The 21,146-nt window shown below is 36.6% G+C and overlaps 1 protein-coding gene across 3 annotated transcripts in view; it reads left to right on the top strand.

Moving 5' to 3' along the window:
- rcbtb2 (regulator of chromosome condensation (RCC1) and BTB (POZ) domain containing protein 2) overlaps positions 1-20,735 on the top strand; it is a 35,782-nt gene extending 15,047 nt beyond the window's left edge. For 2 of the 3 annotated variants that reach the window (XM_081371656.1, XM_081371655.1), the window contains exons 5-12: positions 2,636-2,794; positions 6,557-6,664; positions 7,678-7,820; positions 8,959-9,149; positions 11,318-11,444; positions 12,982-13,121; positions 13,332-13,462; positions 19,774-20,735. In XM_081371656.1, the coding sequence (XP_081227782.1) occupies positions 2,636-2,794; positions 6,557-6,664; positions 7,678-7,820; positions 8,959-9,149; positions 11,318-11,444; positions 12,982-13,121; positions 13,332-13,462; positions 19,774-19,914 (1,140 nt within the window). In that variant the 3' untranslated portion in view covers positions 19,915-20,735. Of the gene's footprint in view, positions 1-2,635; positions 2,795-6,556; positions 6,665-7,677; positions 7,821-8,958; positions 9,150-11,317; positions 11,445-12,981; positions 13,122-13,331; positions 13,463-19,716 lie in introns of all 3 variants that reach the window. The other variant, XM_081371657.1, reaches the window with a different exon arrangement.
- The last annotated feature ends 411 nt before the right edge of the window (positions 20,736-21,146 follow it).

Below are 21,146 nucleotides of genomic sequence, written 5' to 3'. Positions count from 1 at the left end.
TAATGAACAAATTACAATCATAGGTAAATACAATAGAACAAAGATACAAATGAAATAAGCAGACGATGTGAGTATCATTGATGAACACATCGCGATATCAATGCTAAAACAAGATATCATGCAGCCCTATAACATATCAAGTGCTATTTTTATTACAGCTGCTATGTTATTATCATTATATTGAATATTCCTTTATACAACAATTTTGGTGCTTTAGTTTGAACGTTGAGCCCTAAATACTATAATCCCCTTGTGAGGGACCCCTTCTTAAATTATAAAGGCAGCAGTATATTTTAATGGGTAAAGACCCATGTTTACTATGTGTGAACAATATTAAGTGGTATTATAAAGGTATTGTCACGTTTGGGTCCAGTAGATGCAAGGATCTAATTGCAAGCAGTATTTAATTGCACAAAGAAGATCACAAAGGAAACAAGGAGGGCAAACCGAAACTATATCTCAACTTCAGCACGTTAAGACAAGACTGTACAATCAGTGAATAAAACAAAGGACTATATATACACACTGGGTAATGAACTAAACTAGACACAGGCGATGAACTAATCAGTAACTATAGAAACAAATGAGAGCTACTAGAACCTCCGGAAACAGGAAATAAACTGGAATCTAGAACTCGGATATAACAGGGACAGGAAATCTTCAACGTAATGGTCTCTAAATGGAAATAACCATGACGTTGTTTGGAAAAGTAACTTTTATTTTCTGTTTGCAGTAAGGCTATCAATGAACAGAGATATCAAATTCAGGAAAATGTGTTAAATGTGTACATTAGTTTGAGAATCCCAAAAATATTGTAAATAGTTTTTTACTGACCCCCAGTACTTGGATGTTTCACTGTTTGTGAATGACTGAAGTGAACAGACATTAACAATGCAAAGCCTCAGTTCTGTTAAGGCCAATTCGCACTGCACCCCTACAGAAGGCGACAGACACTTCATTGGCATCTGTTAGAGCTTGTTTTCGCAGATTGAACATGCTAAATCGGTGCTTGTCGGGTCGTGGATAGTCTGAGAAGTGACACACTGTAATCTGGTGATTTGTCTGTGTTGGTTGGCGTCTGTCAGTGCAGTGTGAACTTTTTTTCCACTTCAGTTTTTTAATATAATGTGAAAAATGGAAAAACAAAGTTGCAAAAATTTAAGTTAGTAAAAAATATGTTTTGCTTCAGTATCTAACTTTAGAAAAAGGCAACTATCGGATTGAATACTTCATACAGATATGAAAATTACTGTAAATTGGTGAGTAAACCTGTCTGCACTCATTTAACATGAGTACAAAATAATTATCAATGTTCGTGCATTTTCAAAGAAACATTTTCCCTTGGAGATACAGGTATGGAAAAATTCCCAACAAAATCTTGAACACTGTTCTTGAAAATTACTAGCTGGAAAAAAGACATTAAGGATGTTTCCAAGGTACTGAACATACATCATAACACATTGAAGTATTTGATCATAAAGACAGAGCAGGTGTGCATCTGAGTGTCCCTGCATGAAGCCGTATTTGGGAACGCTTAAGGTATTTCTGAAGGAGTGGCAGTCGTCTAACACAGAGATGGGATAAAACTGCATGAGACAACAATAACATACACTGTTCATGTATCTCAATAAAAGCATGTAGTCATTAAAAGTCAGCCTCATAACCTGTCACCATATAGATTGAGTACTGTGTTTAGTTTGCTGCGTTAATTGTTTTGAGAGCAACTAAATTCACTTGAAGAAATGTGTCAAATTGATTGAGAAAAACTTTAATTCAAAAATTTTAATTTGGAAATAATTCTATAACATTAATGGGGCAATCAAAGCACAGGTGGATTTAAAAAAATAAAATTCTTCACAAAACAATATAAATTATATCATTTTATCACTCACATACAATTTATGAATGTAATAATTTATTTTATTTTTTTGTATTTTTAACAAAATGTTATACTGAAAAATTAGAAATAATTAGAAGGCTAAATAAATAAATAGGCAGGTCAGTTTTGGCATTATTGTATTATTAAAAAAAAATGTTAAATTAGATAGATAGATAGATAGATAGATAGATAGATAGATAGATAGATAGATACATACATACATACATACATACATACATACATACATACATACATAGATACATAGATACATAGATACATACATACATACATACATAGATACATAGATACATAGATACATACATACATACATACATAGATACATAGATACATACATACATACATAGATACATAGATACATACATACATACATACATACATACATACATACATAGATACATACATACATACATAGATACATACATACATACATAGATACATACATACATACATACATACATACATACATACATAGATATCTGACATGAACCGCCACAGTTTAATAATGAGTTGAAAATCTTTTTAAACTTCCCAATATGACAAAAGGTCTTTAACGTTGTGTTTTGTGCTATTGTTTTTATAAAGTATCCATCAAAAGAACTAAAATCGAATGCAGTATGGCTTAGTGCCTTTTATCAAATCGCAAAAGTTTGTGATTTTATGAAATAATTATGCCTGTATACCACAAATGATTATGTGCAATTTTCTGATCCATTTCATGTCCTCTCTTGTGCACAGGTGTTTGCCTGGGGCTACAACAACTCCGGGCAGGTGGGCTCGGGATCCACGGCCAACCAGCCCACCCCGCGCAGGGTCAGCAGCTGCTTGCAGAACAAGGTGGTGGTCAACATCGCCTGCGGACAGCTCTGCTCCATGGCCGTCCTGGACAATGGAGAGGTGAGCTGAGATTAATAACAAGAGTTTAATCAATACCTACACATGACAATCGATTGAAAATAATCAAATAAATTCAATGATATTTATTCACAATCAGTATTAGGTGTAACGCATTACATGTGACAGGAGTAAAGTAATCATTACTTTGCATTACTGTAAATCAAATTTACAACAAAATATCTGAGTTAGTTTTACAAACAAGTTATGCAAGTTACTTTGTTTTCTCATGTATTGACTGACAGCTCTCCTGTCCTCATGTTGAGAGAAATCGTAAGTGCGGAGGCATTGTGTGCGCTGTGTGTGAACATGATGTTATTGTAGTTCTAGACTAAATGTGAACATGCATTTACTCATCTCACTTGCACAAAAATACATTTCGTATTCCTCAAAATGAATAAAAACAGTCAAACGCAAACTCAGAATATCACTCAAACCTGCAACAATTAAATATGTCAAATAACCCAAATAGTCTTTAATCTCATTTTATTAACCAATGTCTCTGGCTGCGTTTACACTTGGCATTAACATGCGATCACCGTAATCCGATCAAGCAGATCGGATCATAAGCCAATCAGGACACGGTGCGTTTACTCCTGTCCTCATCAAGTGGCTTCTGTATCTGGATAACAGATAGGATCTCGCATTCCCGCAAAAAAAAAAAAAAAAAAGGATGGATCCGGTGCAAAGTCGAAGACTATTTTTCAAGTAGGGATCGTCAACATTTGCTTATTAGACATCATAAAGACTATAAAAATACAAAAGTTAGAAAACATAGGGTCCATAGGGGAGGAGTTCCAGTGATCCAATGTCACAGATTTTGTACATTTTTTTGCGTTTATTTGAGTTTTAATGCACCATACATCATCTAATCATGACAATCTCATATCTATCAATTCCTCATGCAAAGACGAATAAAAAATGGGATGGATTGTGTCTGTAGGATGTATTGTTCAGATTCTATGTAGATTTAAAGTTTTCATTTTTCACAGCCGAAAATCAAGCACGGACACAAAAGATGATAAAAAAAATCACATATGGGACAATAATTTGCATGGGGAACATCAAAATTCCTTTACTAGACACCTTAAGGATTACAAAAAACTAGGTTAAAAAAATATAGCTTTCGGGTGCAGGTGGACCTCCCCTTCCTACCAGACTATCTGTCTGTGTGTCTGTTTGTCTGTGTGTCTGTCTGTTAAACGCATATCTCTCGAACCTTTAGTCCGATGGATTTCAAACTTGACGGGTGTCTCGCTACGGGCACGAGTAAGTGCAGTGCCAAGTTTGACGTTGTTTGGATGAGAAATGCTAAAGATATGGTTAAATATATCATTTTTAAAAGGTTGTGGTTTAAAAAAAAACATTCTGACATTAGGGTTGTATCGGTCAAAGAAGCCCCTAGAAGGTTGTGGTTTAAAAATAAACATTCTGACATAAACACTCAGTCAGCTACACTGTTTACTTCTGAATATTATAGTTTGGTTCCAGAACGTGATAAATCCATTTAGATTAATTTGAGTAAAAATGTGTTTTCTTTACCAAGAAAGTGGCAAGATGAAAACCACTATTTTCTGTTTCAAACATTCACATAGCATCTTTAGGTTATAATATCATAAATTCAAATCCAGATTTGGATTTTCAAAGATCTATTATAAAAACGGATGGTTTTCCCCCAAAAATGCAATAAATTCATGACACTTTTTTTTTCAAAATGCTATTATATTGAAACTGTTGAAATCAGCCATCACTAAGAAATATCTCCTGAACTTTTTTGACGGCGATCAGCTCACAAAAACTGATTTTGCACGGGCACTTTGCACTGCTCCCTGAATCGACGCGCTTATTCATTTGTGGATGTTAACTGAATCTGTAAGTCAGCTATGCTGTTTACTTCTGAATATTATATTTCATTCTGGTGCGCTTAACGTTATCGCTACTGTGTAATAGTAGCCTATGCTATTCACCAACTAAACATATCCTATTCAATGCGTTCACAGTCTCTTTCACGGGCATCATTTGTAGTTGCCTATTCACAAACTGTTTCCTCAAGCATAGCGTTTTCTCGGAGTTCACTGTGTGCTTTCTACCATGCACAAATAAAAATGTCACTGAACTTTTGCTGTGTAATTGTAACAATGAGCACTCAAACACACCAAACCAACAATTACTAAAAACACACTCAAAAACTGATTTTGCACGGGCATTTTGCACTAGCACTTGGAAGGTTGTGGTATTCATAAACACTCAGTCAGCTACACTGTTTACTTCTGAATATTATAGTTTATTCACAGCCATCATTTGTAGTAACCTAGCCTGCTCCCTGAATTCAATGCGTTCACAGTCTCTTTCACGGGCACCAAACCAACAATTACTAAAAACACACACAAAAACTGATTTTGCACGTGCATTTTGCACTAGTTTTGTAAAATGAAATAAAATATAAGAATCTGTGTACAGTAAAAATATAATAAGAATCTGTGATTTTGTTAATTATCTTTAACCTGTATTTAACTGACAAAAGTACAAGAAAAAAAACTCTGTCTTTGCAAGCAAAGATGGGTCATGGCTCACCACTTTGTGCCAAATTTGATGAGAGAACTGTCAAACAATTCTGATTACTTAATTTATCAATGCAAGATTGCAGACAATTGTGGTATTTCACCATCTACCATAATTAATCTACCAAGATTCAGGGAATCCAGAGAAATCTCAGTCTTGTTGGGCAAGGCAGGAGACCTCAGTTGAATGTGCGTGACCTTTGAGCCCTCAGACGAAATTACACGAGAAACCATCATGCTACTGTGTTAAATATAGGCTCAGGAGTAATTTGGAAAACCATTGTCACTTAACACAGATTGTTGATTTTATTGCATTATACAAAATGTCCCAACTTTCTAAAAATGGGGTTGAACTGTACAGGCGTGAATTTGCATTTCCTTCAGCCTGAGGCTCATTCATTTAACTTTTGGTGTGAAAGGGCCTGAACATTTGCCAAAAATAGAGCTTTAAAGAAACAAACAAGCAAGCCCAACCCAGGCGAGAAAAAGTAACGCAAAAGTAACGTAACACATTACTTTCCATAAAAAGTAACCAACACAATAGTTACTTTTTTAGGGAGAAACTCCATTTTGTAACGCATTACTTTTAAAAGTAACTTTACTTAACACTGTTCACAAGTAATAACGTGTATTACTATTTGGTGGATTAGCAACCACATAAAGAAAATAAGAAAATAAAATTCCTTATGGAATTTAGGCATGTGTCATGGGGCATGAATAATAATTTTTTTTTTTTTTCATGACTAATTGCACTGTGAGCATGCTGTCGAGACATGTTGGCATGCTGTCTGGACATGATATTTAGTTCAGTTACTCACAGTTTTATTATGTTGCAAACTGTGATTGTAACTGTCTTGGCTGTCAGCCAGGATGTTCATTTTTGTGCCTAATTATGTCTTAAACACAAATACCATGAGAAACCGTGAGAACTTAAGTAGTTAGAGCCTTTTTAGATTTACACACATTCGCTACATTCATCTAGTTTCTGGGTTCAGTGGTATGGAGGAGTTTTTAAAACTCTACAACTGTTATTGTTCTGATTCTTCTCAATTATACTTTTCTCACACCCAATGTTGAGAGTTTTTCTTGTTAGAAAGTTGTTGCAGTAAAATGATAATTGTAGTTGGTTTTCTGTTAAATCAGCACTAGGTTTGGTTTTCTATTAAATCAGCACTAGGTTTAACTCAAGGCTCTGTGTCCACAGACATATGGCTGGGGTTATAACTGCAATGGGCAGCTCGGTTTGGGCAACAATGGCAACCAGCAAACCCCCTGCCGGATCGCAGCCTTACAGGGAATCAACATCGTACAGGTGACTAACAAAGACTTCTGGGTACTAATCAGTGGGATATGGTGGCTTTCCTGAGAAAAACTTAGGAAACAGCTTTTACTTTGCAATGATCAAGGAAAAAATGGTATAACTAATTATATTCTTTGCTAATAACAACATACATTTCAAGTCACATCAAAGTGTCAATTTTATGCATATTTAATTTTTTCATTGATTAAAAATAATAACTAATAATAAAGTAAAATGCAGTGTTGTTTTAGTATTATTTATTTGGTATAATAGTATATCATTTTGATTTAGCATTTATTTTTAGATTTTCTGTTATCGTTTTAACTAGTATTTTTATACGTCTATTTAGCTTTAATTTATATTTAATTCAGTTTTAGTTTGATTAATTTTAATTCTTAAGAACAACCTAAACTGATTTGATTTCAGTTATATTGTTCTAAAAAAAATCTATTTATATTTTATTTCAGCTTTATTTCTATTAGCGAAAACTATTTTTAAAAGTTTTAGTTAACAGAAACAATAATGGTAAAAAAAATGGTTTTATTATTATTTTCTAAACGTGACAGATTTATATATTCTTTTGTATTTCGTAATGTTCTGTTTAATTGTTGTTCTGTCAGTTATTTTGTAATCCATATTTATTTGAGTAAGGTCGTGCACAGAAAATAATTTATCTTATTACCAGGAGTGATTTCCTGATATCAAGACTAATTATTTTCTGTGCACGACCTTTAAATGATCCAGAGACGAACAAAAGGAAATAGAATTATAACAAATATTAGACAAAAAAATGTAAATGATAAAATTGTTCATTGTTCAAACTATTTTTGGCACTGTATATGGTCTTGTCAGTCATATCAGTTGCTTTGAAACAGTATGTGACCGCCCTGTTCAACCACACGAATAGCCAAATACTACTCACATTAATCTCAATTACCGTGTTATTGTAAACATTCGGCTGTCACCGTAGATGAATGGTGCAAATAAGGTGCTTCTATCAGCCCTGATCTGTCTTCTCTCCACAGGTGGTATGTGGATACGCACACACATTGGCTCTGACAGACGAGGGATTTGTTTACTCTTGGGGTGCGAACTCCTACGGACAGCTGGGTACAGGCAACAAGAGCAACCAGGCTGTGCCCACCCTCATCAACATGGACAAGGAGAGGTTAGATACACATCGCGGCTTCCCACCTGACTGATTTCACAGAGACAGTTGATCTGGTGGAAATAATTTACCTGTCATCTTCTCACCTGGTTTTCTGTGCACTTGAATGCATCTGGGTGACAGTTTAGACATATTGCTATTCATACCCATGTCATGTATTTCCTTAACATTTAACAAAGACAATCAAATTGAGTGAGAAAAGTATGTGGTTCATAAAGCTAGGAACGGTTAAGGAAGCACTTCAACAGGAACTGTTATCACACGTGGGCGTCCACTCAAGAATTGTGGGAAACTGAGAGAGCCCTTCTCAGACAGTTGGGATTAGAAAAAAGTTTGTTTAGTTGACAATTTATACTTAAAACTAATTAAAACTAATGATCAGTTTGTTTGTGCACTTTTTGATTCTTGAGACGTGAAGGCACAGCACATGGCCTGCAATTTTACTGTACTTGTCATTTGAAAATATCAGCATATACGTTTTTAAAATAATCAGAGATGATTTATTTGATTCAAATCGAAATTATATGACTGTGTATAACATTATAGCCCTAAAACCAATTGTCCATAATGCAGTACTTCATATAGGTTAATGTACATATTAAATTTAAAATAAACAGAAAACTAAACATACTGGAAATTGTTTCACAGTTTCCACAAAAATATTAAGCAGCACAACAGTTTTCAACATTGATAATAGTCAGAAATGTTTCTTGAGCATCAGATCATCATATTAGAATGATTTCTGAAGGATCATGGGAGTAATGATGCTGAAAATACAGCTTTGATCACCGGAATAAATTACATTTTACTATATATTCAAATTTAAAACGGGTATTTTAAATTGCAATTATATTTCAAAACTGTTTTACTTTATTTTTGATCAAATAAATATGTGTGAGAGAATATGTTCAGAATAATCCAAAATAGTTCCTCTGTAAATAAACCTCTTTAGTTCTGTCAAGATTCTGTTTTTGAAGAATGTCAATAACATAAAGAATGAATTACTTTATGTGTTGAATTTCTTGCTGATATTTCCTAATTATTTTACCGTTTACCAATCAAAATGTCTTTTATCTTATGTATGAAACGTATGAAGAAGCTTTTAATGATATAACAGCAGCATCTGTGTGTCCTGCAGAATGGTGGAGGTCGCTGCGTGTCACACCAGTCACACATCGGCGGCCAAAACACAGAGCGGTCAGGTGCTGATGTGGGGTCAGTGTCGGGGTCAGGCCGTGGCTTACCCTCACCTCACACACTTCACCAGCACTGACGACGTCTTCGCCTGCTTCGCCACACCGGCGGTCACCTGGCATCTCCTGTCTGTGGGTAAGAGCGTTGTTCCAAAATTAGCTTTCTCACTGGATACTAAAGCTACTAAACCTCTTGTCACAGCACAATTGTGTTTTAGTGCTCAGTCGTGATCGCCCACAAATTCTTCGCTAAACAGTCTTGGACCAAACCAACCGGCTCTGAGAAGAGCCAGTATTACAGCATTTTAGCTGGGGTTGTGAGAGTTAATATTAGGTTAAAAGCTGGCTAATGTTAGCTGACGTTACCTAATGCTTCCTAGTTAGCATCTACTAGCATGCAAAAACTCACCACTGTGGAGATTGGCAGGATTCCCGTTACTACAGTGCTCTTCACATGACATTCTGTGAAAAAATATATCATGGCCACTGCATAAAAACAAGGGAATGAATTAGGACAATGTTTAAAGACTGTATGTGTGAAAGGGGCTAATGTCAAGTGCAAGTAATGTCCCAATAAATCAGCGTTGATCGAATTGTAGTAAATATAAGCATATACACTGAATATGCTGTTATTATTGCATACTGTTTCATAATGTACTACAATACACTCAGGAGAAAATAGTATCTGCCACTATTATAAATAAGTATAAATAGCATCTAACAACTATTTAGTGTAAAGAAAATACTGTTATTTTCACTTAGTGTAAAGAAAATTTACAGTTTACAGTTAAAGGGTTAGTTCACCCAAAGATGAAATATACCCCATGATTTACTCATCCTCAAATCATCCTAGGTTTATATGACATTCTTCTTTCAGACGAATACAATCGGAGATATATAAAAACATGTCTTTGCTCTTCCAAGCTTTATAATGGCAGTGAATGGCTGTTTCTGTTTTGAAGTCCATCAAAGCGCATCCATCCATGATTAAAGTGGCTCTGGAGGGGGGGTTGATAAAGGCCTTCTGAAGAGAAGCAATGCGTTTGTGTTAGAAAAATATCCATATTTAAAACTTTATCGACTAAAATATCTAGCTTCCGGCAGACGGCCGTAGGCATAGATTTACGGCGAAAGAGAAACCCCTGACCCAAAATAGAGCAAAATAAAACACCAGTCACGAATTAGAAGAGTCTAAAATTAAATTTTTTAAAGATAAATGTCGGAGGAGCTTGAGTTTGTTTGTTTGAACCGCGAGAGGCGTCAAAGCTTACGCTACTCCTACATCCTACGTCATACATGTGTCAAGTGTTACTCTTCTGGCATATGTCGATAATATAATAAGTAATATAGTAATATAATGTAATATAGTAATATAACTCCAATTGGATTCGTCTGAAAGAAGAATGTCATACTAGGATGGCTTGAGGTTGAGTAAATCATGGGGTAATTTTCATTTTTGGGTGAACTATCCCTTTATAGTAAATAACATCTATCGCTATTTACACTTAGTCCAAATAGCTTTTTTCCTTATTATCAGTAACTCATAATTAGTGCTTTACTGTCAAATGTAAAAAAAAAAAAAAAAAAAAAAGTGCAATTTTATTGTTGTTACTTGTACTAATTGGTGCGAGATTTTTTTTACCTTAATTTTTTTTTTTTAATGCTGTAAGAAGCATATTACAGATGCACCGATACTAAATTTCTCCGCCGATTATTCATACTGATATCGGCCAATGCTGATAGTTTGATTTTATCTAAAGGTAAAAAAATCTCTTCCAAATAATGCTGGAAACTATACAGGGAACTATACAGGGAACCCTCTCATTTGGTAGACTATAATATTAGAGGTTAAAATTAGCAACAGAGCTATATTATTAAACTCAACTGCTATTTGTTTCCAGATATAATATTTACTCTCAAATAAAAGCTGAAATGTTTGTACACGATTATTGGATAAGAGGCACTACAAACAATGTTTGGTGTAGGGAAAATTTGGCAAGATTTTGTAACTGTTAAAGAGTTATTGTTGCGCTAACTTGCTCTAAATTCAACAAGAGATTTTCTTCACACACACAGTATGATTTGCAGTCAGACATGTTTTTCCACACCCTTTTGATTGACAGGATATAATCGGCCCTGATCATCGGCTGGTTTTAAACAATCGGTGATAGCATACATATATATATATATATAAAATGTGTGTATGTATTTGTTATACCCAACTAGAACTCTCCATCTCCTAACAGGACGCTTCACTTTGAGATTGTTTTATGTTGTATTTTCTGACTCTTTTCTGCTCATTAGATGGCGATGACTACCTGACTGTTGCCCAGTCGCTAAAGCGAGAGTTTGACAGCCCAGAAATCTCTGACCTAAAGTTCCTGGTTGATGGGAAGTGTATTCACGTGCACAAAGCCCTTCTTAAAATCAGGTAACCTGAAACCTGCAATCAAATAATCTCTAAAGGCTTTTTCCTTTTTAGTAAAAATCATCCTTTCCTGTTGTGTGATTAGTCAACAGAAGATTTGGGTTTTCCCCTTCGGTATCATTTCCATCATCAAACACATTCTCAATTCAGCTGAACTGTTGACATGAACATGTACAGACACACTCCTGACTGCGTACTGTTGCATAAGTATTACTCTTTGTCTCTGCAGTCACTGTTTTAATATTTGGCACCATGTGTTCTGTCTGTATCTTATGAGAGCAGTTCTGTAGTTAAAGTTTGTTTTTCTTTCCAGTTGTCGAAAAAAATGAGAGTCGGGGATGCAAGTGCAGACAGGACAATGAGAAGGAAGCTGTAAAAAAATAGTGCAAATTAGACATAATAATACAGGGCAAACTAAGACATGTAGTGTAGTTCAGCTTCACAGAACAATGTCAATAATACTAGAGGAGTTTGTGCCCGTACACAATGATTACAAAATTTGTCTAATTTGTAAGGATTCAAGCGTAAAAATACAAATACACATAAACATTATTCATAGTTTATATGACATTGTATGTAACATATATAGTTTATGTTGCATTGTATGACTGAGAACCATATTCATGTTAGACTCGCACACACACACTCACACACTCACACACTCTCTCTCTCTCTCTCTCTCTCTCTCTCTCTCTCTCTCTCTCTCTCACTCTCTCTCTCATACACGCACACACTCTCTCTCAAGTGCACACACACACTCACACACTCTCTTTCTCTCTCTCTCTCTCTCTCTCTCTCTCATACACGCACACACTCTCAAGTGCACACACACACTCACACACTCTCTCTCTCTCTCTCTCTCTCTCTCTCACACGCACACACACTCTCTCAAGTGCACACACTCTCTCTCACACACACACTCTCACATCTCACACACTCTCTCTCTCACTCTCTCTCATACACACACACACACTCTCTCTCAAGTGCACACACACTCTCTCTCACACACACACACTCTCACATCTCACACACTCACACACTCTCTCTCTCACTCTCTCTCATACACACACACACTCTCTCTCAAGTGCACACACACACACACACACACACACACACACACACACACACACACACACACACACACACTCTCAAGTGCACACACACACTCAAGTGCACACACACACTCACATCTCACATGCACACACACACACACACACACACACACACACTCTCTCTCTCTCTCACACGTGCACACTCTCTCTCACATGCACACACACACACACACACACTCTCGCATGCACACACACATTCTCTCTCTCTCTCAGAATTGTCTCTTAGTCCCTCAGTCATACATGTACAGCACACATTCGTTATTTTTTTATTAACAACAAACATACAGCATGTATTTGTGAACAAATGATTCTTCTGAGCTGTTAAAAATAACCATTTTTTTTTTTTTTACAATAGATGGAATTTTGAACAAACATCAAAAATAAATAGCATTGATTAAAAAAAATGCATTTTGTGGTTGTGTTGGTAGGTGTGAGCATTTCCGAGCACTACTGAACGAGACCGATGAAGAGACCATAGAGATACATCAGTTCTCTTATCTGGTGTATCGCGCATTCCTGGAATACCTGTATACTGATACCATCAACCTCCCACCTGAGGACGCTATTGGTAAAACACCCCTTCATGCTGACCGCCATATCACACTCTGAACTCAATTGAACACAGATATATACCTGTTAAAAGTGGTTTTAGATGGAGTCCAGCATGTCATGCTGAAAGACTTGTTAACTGCCCCCTAGAGCAGCACTCTTGTGCTGAAATGTCTAAGTGATGATGTTGTTTGGTCTTTATGATCCTGTGATGGTTTGCATTGTACAGGTCTGCTGGATTTGGCCACATACTATCGTGAGAGTCGTCTGAAAAGACTGTGTCAGGAGACCATCAAGAGAGGCATCACAGAGGAGAACGCCGTAACGCTGCTCTCAGCTGCTGTCAAGTATGAAGCACGGGTGAGACTCAGTCATTCAGCCGTATATATCCATCCACTTACATATAGGTCCTGTTCCAAACGTCAGTGATTAACATTAGGATGATGCTAAGCTAGCAACTCAATACTCAAAGATAGCTCATGTGAAGTACACAGTAGACTCAACTAACATATTGCTAAGCTAACGACGTGGTACACTAACAATGAAAAATACAAAGAACACAGATATTGGTTGAATAGCTCACATGAAGTGCAGAAAAGATTTGACTAACTATCATTGATTCAGCAGAGTTTGATGTTAGCATATTACAGCTTGTTTGTTTTTTACAATCACTAGGACCCATTTTTCTCAGTTTCCCAGATAATTTTTCACACTCTTCACACAGTTTCTCATAACCAACTTTCATCTTTAGTCAGCTGCAAATATGGCTTGACCCCAAAAAAATTCTAACAAAAGGTTTCTCAGTGGTTTACAGTAGTATCAGATGTACTTAAAAACATACTAAAAGTTTACCTAAGTTTGACTCCAAGAAAGGCCCCATTTTCAAAATGGCGGCTGGCAGGTCCTTTAAAATGACCATTACTCGTTTGTATTCCTCCTAGACCAGGAATACTGGTGTCTGATGCATGTTTTGGTCATGTAATATTCTAATTAGCATATTTGCATGATAGATAAGTGATTACAAGTACAATTATATATATTATAATATATATTAAAGAAATTGGTTACAAGCATATTTATGCAAAAAATAAGTACAATTTCCCTTAAGTAATTGCATATTTCTCCTTTCTCATATCGTTTTGCCTAGTGTTGGTGGTTTCTATAGTTCATAACCAATCTTTTGATTCCAATAAAGAATAAATTCATTAGAACTGTGTGGTACTGTAAAATTTGTCAAAACAGGGCTGCACGTGAAGGCTCTGTACCGCTAACGCTTATTTATTTTATTGTTTTAATATTGTTTATAATGCGTTTGTTTGTTCGGTTTGCCTTTAAATATTTTTTAATACTTTTCTTATCTATACATATCTTTTTTTCTATTTTCTTCAGTTGTTTCCTCTTATTCTGGTTTATTTTTTATACTTTTTTGCACAGTGACCTTCACTAGATTTACCATTAATCGTCACACTCTTCCTCCCATAGAGGTTGATTATAGTGATTCTCACAATTCCCAACTTGACATGGTCCACAAGCAGGCATGCATGGCAGTCTATATGCCCTGCAACTGCACCACTGTGTTCGGCAGCAGTTGTGCAATTACAGTGGATCATCTGCAGGAGGCTTTCTGGGGCAGCAGTCTTACTGGTCATAACTGGCAGGAACCGGTTGTTCACCAGTTTCCATCCCCAATCCACTGTGTTCATGTCACCTTCCTTTCCAATCCATACCATGATCTGGAAGTAAAGTCTTTGGCAGTGGTATTTGATTGCAGACGTTCTGGGGTAACAAATGATCTGGCGGTAACGATTTTCTTGCTAAAAAGGTTGTAGCACAAAGAGGCAAGTGAATCGGTACTCTTTCCGCCAAACAACACTGCCATTGCCTTGGTCCCATGGTCCTCTATGACATTCCTTGCTTGATGTGGGAGCAGAAACACATTTGCTTAGGACTGGATGGTTGATTCACCATTCACAAGTTTCTAGAATGATGTCTGTTTGTCAACACTAAAAATGCGTGAAGTTGTATCACATCCTGTGAAGGCGTGAATAAACAGCAACTGGGAACACAAGTCACTACCCAGGACTTGTTTCATCTCACTGATGTTGTACACTTTAGTAGCTTTGGACTTGTCTGAACGAAAATAGAGGCCTCTATTGTTCGTCCCAGCATAGTAGAGGGAGAAGAATGAGTAAGTCTGTATCCTCCCCTATCAAGGTTGTGGGCTGATGTTCTGATGCCTTGACTGCAGCTTTGACAATGTCCACATCTGCATCACCTGATGCATTGATAACAGTGCAGCCCTTCTTCTCCAGCTCCTCGTTCATAAGATTGATAAGTCCTTGTTTGTTGCAAGATCTGGAAAGGAAATCATCCTTTCTTCCCACAAAATCCTCCTTTCTTCTCACCAAATCTCTGATGCGTATTGTTCTTGTTGGAAGGACATTCGCTATAACCATCAAAAACGACTGTTGCTTTACCATAAAGGCGTATGGTAAAGTCTGCATATGACTGTGCAATGGCACCGTAACGGTCACCCTTTTTCCATGCCAAGCGGTGAACCAGGGAGCCGCCATCAAGGACGTAATGCTCAGTTGGTGGGATGGAATCCAGGACAGTTTTGTTCGATTTTTTTGTTTGAGAACTGCCTGTCTGCGCTAGTTGGGGCTTGTTGGCTTTACGGAAAATTTCCTTGCCTTCGAACAGGGCTGCAGGAAATGAGCAGAACTCATAGCTTATTACATCTTCCAGTGAAAACTGTTCAGTTTTCGAGATGATCAGGAACCGTTGGAACAGCAAAGCAGGATCAATGGTTCGGTCTTGGGCAACTTTGATGGTGGAGTCATCTGCAAGGGTTTTTGCCCAGTCTTTCCGTTTGAAGGATATTCCAAAAACGGGTTTTCCAATAATCTTTTCAATGATCTCATTGCCAACAGTCTCAAACTCATGCACATTCAGCTCCTCTTTGGCAACAACACCAGTTACGATGTTTCTCGGAGATGGGTCGGGAGAGAATGGTGTGCAAATGCTAAGCTTTTCCTTAATCTTTTCTAGATCAGAGTACTGAGTAGGAGTTACATGACATAGGCTAAATCGTTTACATCTCTGGTTCACCCCAAACAAAGAATTTAGACAAGTCCAATGGATTCACAGACCCAGAAAACATGGGGTTAGACACCAAGAATACTTGGCTAGGTCAAATAATGAAGAAGTTAGGATATTTTAAGGGCTTCCTGCCCATCTTGGACACCATCTTGAAAATTACACCTTTCTAGCGGTCAAACTTTGGTAAACTTTTAGTATGTTATTAAGGACACCTAATACTACCAAAAACAGCTGAGAAACCTTTTGTTCGAATTTTTTTTAGGGTTAGGTGTTTTGTTTTAGTTTTTTCCATATATGCAGCCGCCTACTTGGCACAGTTTTTCACCCAATAAACACAATGTCACTCATAAAACAACAACCTAAAAAACACTAACAACAGGAGCATTACACAATGGTTTCTTTTGTAAAATATCTTTAGAAAACAAAAATCACACTCTCAACTATTTATGAACTGCAGTTTAAGTTACATGGTCCGTGTTTATATTACGGCACAAAATTAATCCTAAGTTTTGACCTTTTGTCTAGATTGTAATGAAATTGAAAGACTAACACTTGTGTAGGCGTTCAGCTGTGTCTAATTGTTTTGATATATTATGAATCTAAAAAATAATATTTCAAAATGGTATTACTGTAAAAATGTAGCAAACTGCTGTCTTTCAGCTTTGTATTATGTTAGGTTTTGAACTTAAGTTTAACAGTTTTGAAAAGAGTATGCAAGCATGAGCAAAGTGACCTGTAGGTATAAAGAGTTTATGTCTAAGTAAGAAAATAATTAATGTAATTAAAAAGATGAAGTCACTGAAGGCATTCTGTGCCAAAACACTGGTAAATGATCCATATGCTGCTGTTGTGCTAACTGTGTGAAGAGCTTTGAAAAAGTGACCCAAGAGAAATGTTTCTAGCGATTGTAAAAAAACTTAAAGCTGATGACTTAAAACACTAATAAGGAATAAATACGTAAACGCAAATATTGTTGGAAATGGCTGATACGAAGCACAAAAAACTAACATTCACAGTTGATTCAGCAGAGTTTGATGTTAGCATACTGCTAAGCTAACAATCCAATACTCTAGGGTTGCCACCCGTCCCATAAAATATGGTATTGTCCCATATTTAAAGGATAAATGATGCGTCCCGTATCAAATCAATGGTTGACCCTTATTTTGCCACACATAAGTTCAAAGGCTGGGTTCATGAAACATCCTAAAATTCTAACTATTTTCTTCTTATTTTTGAACTTATTATGGCAATTTTCAGGCAGCACAAAACGACTATGGGGTGTTTTTCATTTAGTGAATCTTCGGCAAGAATCTTCATAAAATGTAATGTAATCAGTACAAATGAATGTAATTTTCTTCTAAAAGTTGCTAGTATGCATAATTCAGAAGCGCTTGTTATTAGCGACACCGGTGGCCATTAAATGAACTGCAGCCGGCAACTTATTGCTCGTGTTCGCAAAACATACAAGAGACTGAACGTGATTCAAGGTCCCTATATACTCCTGGCGAAGTTCTTTTTCATTCTTTGCTTAGAAGTAAAAAGAAGTTGAAAACACCTTTGCAGTGATATACTGTTAACAAACATCCAGACGGCGTTCACTCTGCGATCAACGTTTAGATGAATATGTAAATATGTGCTGCTCACTTTCCTCTCAATAACAAAATAAACACAACAAAAATGGGAGCAATTAGAAAACAGCAGTTAAGAAAGCATATGATCGTAGCGATATGGATATGTTTGCAGCAGATCTGCGATTCACCGGCATCGAGGTCATTAACATTACACTTATGATATTTTGATTAATACGTTTATTTGAGGCTATAGACTATATAGATCTGTCTGTGAGACTATAGTTTAAATGAAACACTTTTCTTTGCATGACATGTTACAGTACAGTACAGAATGACTCTTTCATTATTATCCTGAACATTGTATAAGCATTTGTTTGTCAAGAGAGGCTCTCAGGAGCGCGTGTACACGTCACATCCTTTTGATTTTCCTGGCAAAAACGTCCTGAGTCCTTCACATAAAAATCAGTCTCCAGGCTTTCATAGAGAACATAGGAAGTCAGGGAAGGTTTTGTTTTTTTAAGATTCGTTAAAAGCTGGTCAAACATTGGCAATAAAAAAAAGCGATTAATACATGAAAATTCTTACATATAGCCCCTTTAAGGGAAAAAAAGATGTCCCAAAAATGTATTCTCTTATCATTTACACACCCTCCTCCCATCCCCATCAAAACTACTGTCAGGATTTACTAAAGAAAGACGTGAAATTTATTTGAGGAGAGATTTTAAATGAATCATGCTAGGTGATTAAAGGAGAACTCTGGTCAATTTTAACATTGAGCTCATTTTTTTGTAAATTTGGAGTGTATGCGTATGCAGTGCATGAGCAGCACGCACAATAGTGCTTTCACATATGCTGCGTTTGCAGTGCGTAACTGATCCGCTGCTGTAGGCTATACCACAAATACATGCTCACTATTTGTATTTCAAATCCAGAAGTTCTCAGCAACTTTTAATAGACGTATTCACGTTTAAACACAATTTAAACAACATATTATTAAATGCATTACTTCTATATAATTATATATTAAGTTGCTCAAGCAAGTGGTAAAATATTTTACCATGTACTTATATTAAAATCGCATAGCCTAGCCTATATTTTAAATTAAAACTTAAAATTGACAAAAACAGCAGACTCGTACCCTTTCTTTTGCATAATTTAAATCTTTATGCAATAAATCTTGCATGTCACAAATAACTTGTTTTTCCACCTCCACGAATGAGACGAGTGTTGTTCATTATGTCGCCTTGTTGAAGTAAATTGTATTTTCCCTTGATTTACCCCGGTCTTAACGTCTCAGCATTGCGATTCTCTTTGTACACATATAGGCTACACTCTTTAATGGACGTGTGCACGTTTAAACACAATTTAAGCAACGTCAGCCTATTATTCAATGCATTAGCTACTTCTACTTATATTAAGTTGCTCAAGCAATTGGTCAAATAACAGCAACTGGAACGGATCGACGGACTGCAACCGCGTGCAGTGTGAAAGCTCTTACCCGTTATCATGGGTACGGAAAAAAATACGCACCGCAAACGCACTGCAAACGGAGTATGTGTGAAACAGGCATTAAACCAGACACTAATTTGCGCTGCTCTTGGTAGATTGCGTTGGTCATTATGGAAATTATCCGGCTGCGTCTTTTTCAGTTGATCACGCGCTGAACTTTCCACTCCCATCTGCACTTTTTTGGAATTGCGCTCTCACGCTAAGCTGCCCTGTTAAGTAAATCTGGCCCTATATGTTCAGAGCTTATGGTAAAGTTATGCGCAATACTTGCAATTTCAGGCTGAAATTCAGTAACCCCCCCCATAATAACTACACCTAAAGTTAGCACACCTATGATGTCTAAAAATACCGTCTAGGTAGACAGCTCACTAGGTTTTGGAACAGAGCCCTAAACATGTACATATATTTGCGGTTTCATATATTATTCTGTAGGTCTTTGGTGGTGGTTCTCTTTCTCATTGAATCAGTCCGTCCGCTCTTCATGTGCAGGATCTGGAAGAGTTCTGTTTCAAGTTTTGCGTTAACCACCTGACGGCCATCACTCAGACGCAGGCCTTCGCCGACATGGACCACGATCTGCTGAAGAATTTTATCAGCAAAGCCAGCCGCTACGGGGCCTTCAAAAACTGAGAGAGATGGAGTCTAGGCTGGTCTTCTGCTCGGGCGCTGCTGCATCCAGGCATGTTATCTCAAATGCCTGATCTGGAGAGAGTTAAGCCAAATTCCGGTGGTTTGAGCGTGAAGAAGTGGGAAGCCACTGCACTGGTTGTCTTCTGGGTCCCAGTGCCTTTAAAATACATCCCCATCTGAAGCCCTACATAAGCGGAAGAGTCCAAGACTAGTGTCTCTGGATTCAAAGGGATGAGGCGAGTTTAAATAGATTGTAATGGAATAGCTAAACAAACAAAACACCTCTGAGGTGCTTTACGAGCAAGGGAAGCAAAAGGGAAGAACCATCTCATGTAGGAAAGTGTTGATGGAGAAAGAGTGTCTTTTCTGTTACTGAATAATTGTTTTGGGTCAAGGTAACCAAATCCATCTCTTATTATCATGATGGCCTTTATAAAGCAGGCCAACAGCTGAACCTCCTGCGGGGTTTCAAAGATAAAGGTGTGTCATAGGATATCATCATTTCATTTCTTTTTCTGGCATTAGAAGCAACTTAACACAGTAATATGTCATATAAGAGCAGTCGCCTATAGCGTATTTTTTTTATTTAGTATCAACTTTGACACCAATTTCATTTACAGATCCAACTAATGTCATTTATGTTGTATTTTTACTGACAGTAATGTTACTTTTGATATCTTTGCACTCTTCCTGTGTAACAGTGTTATTTTGAATAGGTTAATGTCCGAAAGGTCAATGTCTGTGTTTCTGTGCATTTATATTTTTACAAGCACTAACACGAGGGAATCTCGCAAAATCTGCCATTCTTCACCCCAAAATCCAAAAAAATAAAAAAATAAAAAATTATACATATATATAATATAATTTTTTTATATATATATATATTTATTATTATTATTTCTTTTTGATTTGATTTGAATTGAATTGATTTCTTAAATTTGGAGTGAAAAGTGAGCAGGACATTTCTTCATGGCATTCACACATCTGCACTGCTATTGTTGGGAAACGGTGCCGTCTGGTGGTGGTGATGCAAATCTAATCGTGCCCATATTCTGTTAAAGAATTCACTTTCCGTTGACAGCTAAAGATTTTCTTGTACCCATAGTAAATCCAAACTCCTTTCAGATATGTTTTATCATCGTCATAGCATCAGCCAACCAACCTAATCATGAAATAGCACTTGCAACAACAAGCATATGTTTAAATCCAAGGGTTTACAGGAAGTTAAGAAG

Source organism: Scardinius erythrophthalmus (genome assembly GCF_964197995.2).
Source record: "Scardinius erythrophthalmus genome assembly, chromosome: 7".
In the NCBI taxonomy this organism is placed as follows: Eukaryota; Metazoa; Chordata; class Actinopteri; order Cypriniformes; family Leuciscidae; genus Scardinius; species Scardinius erythrophthalmus.
This window is presented reverse-complemented; position numbering and strand designations above follow the sequence as displayed.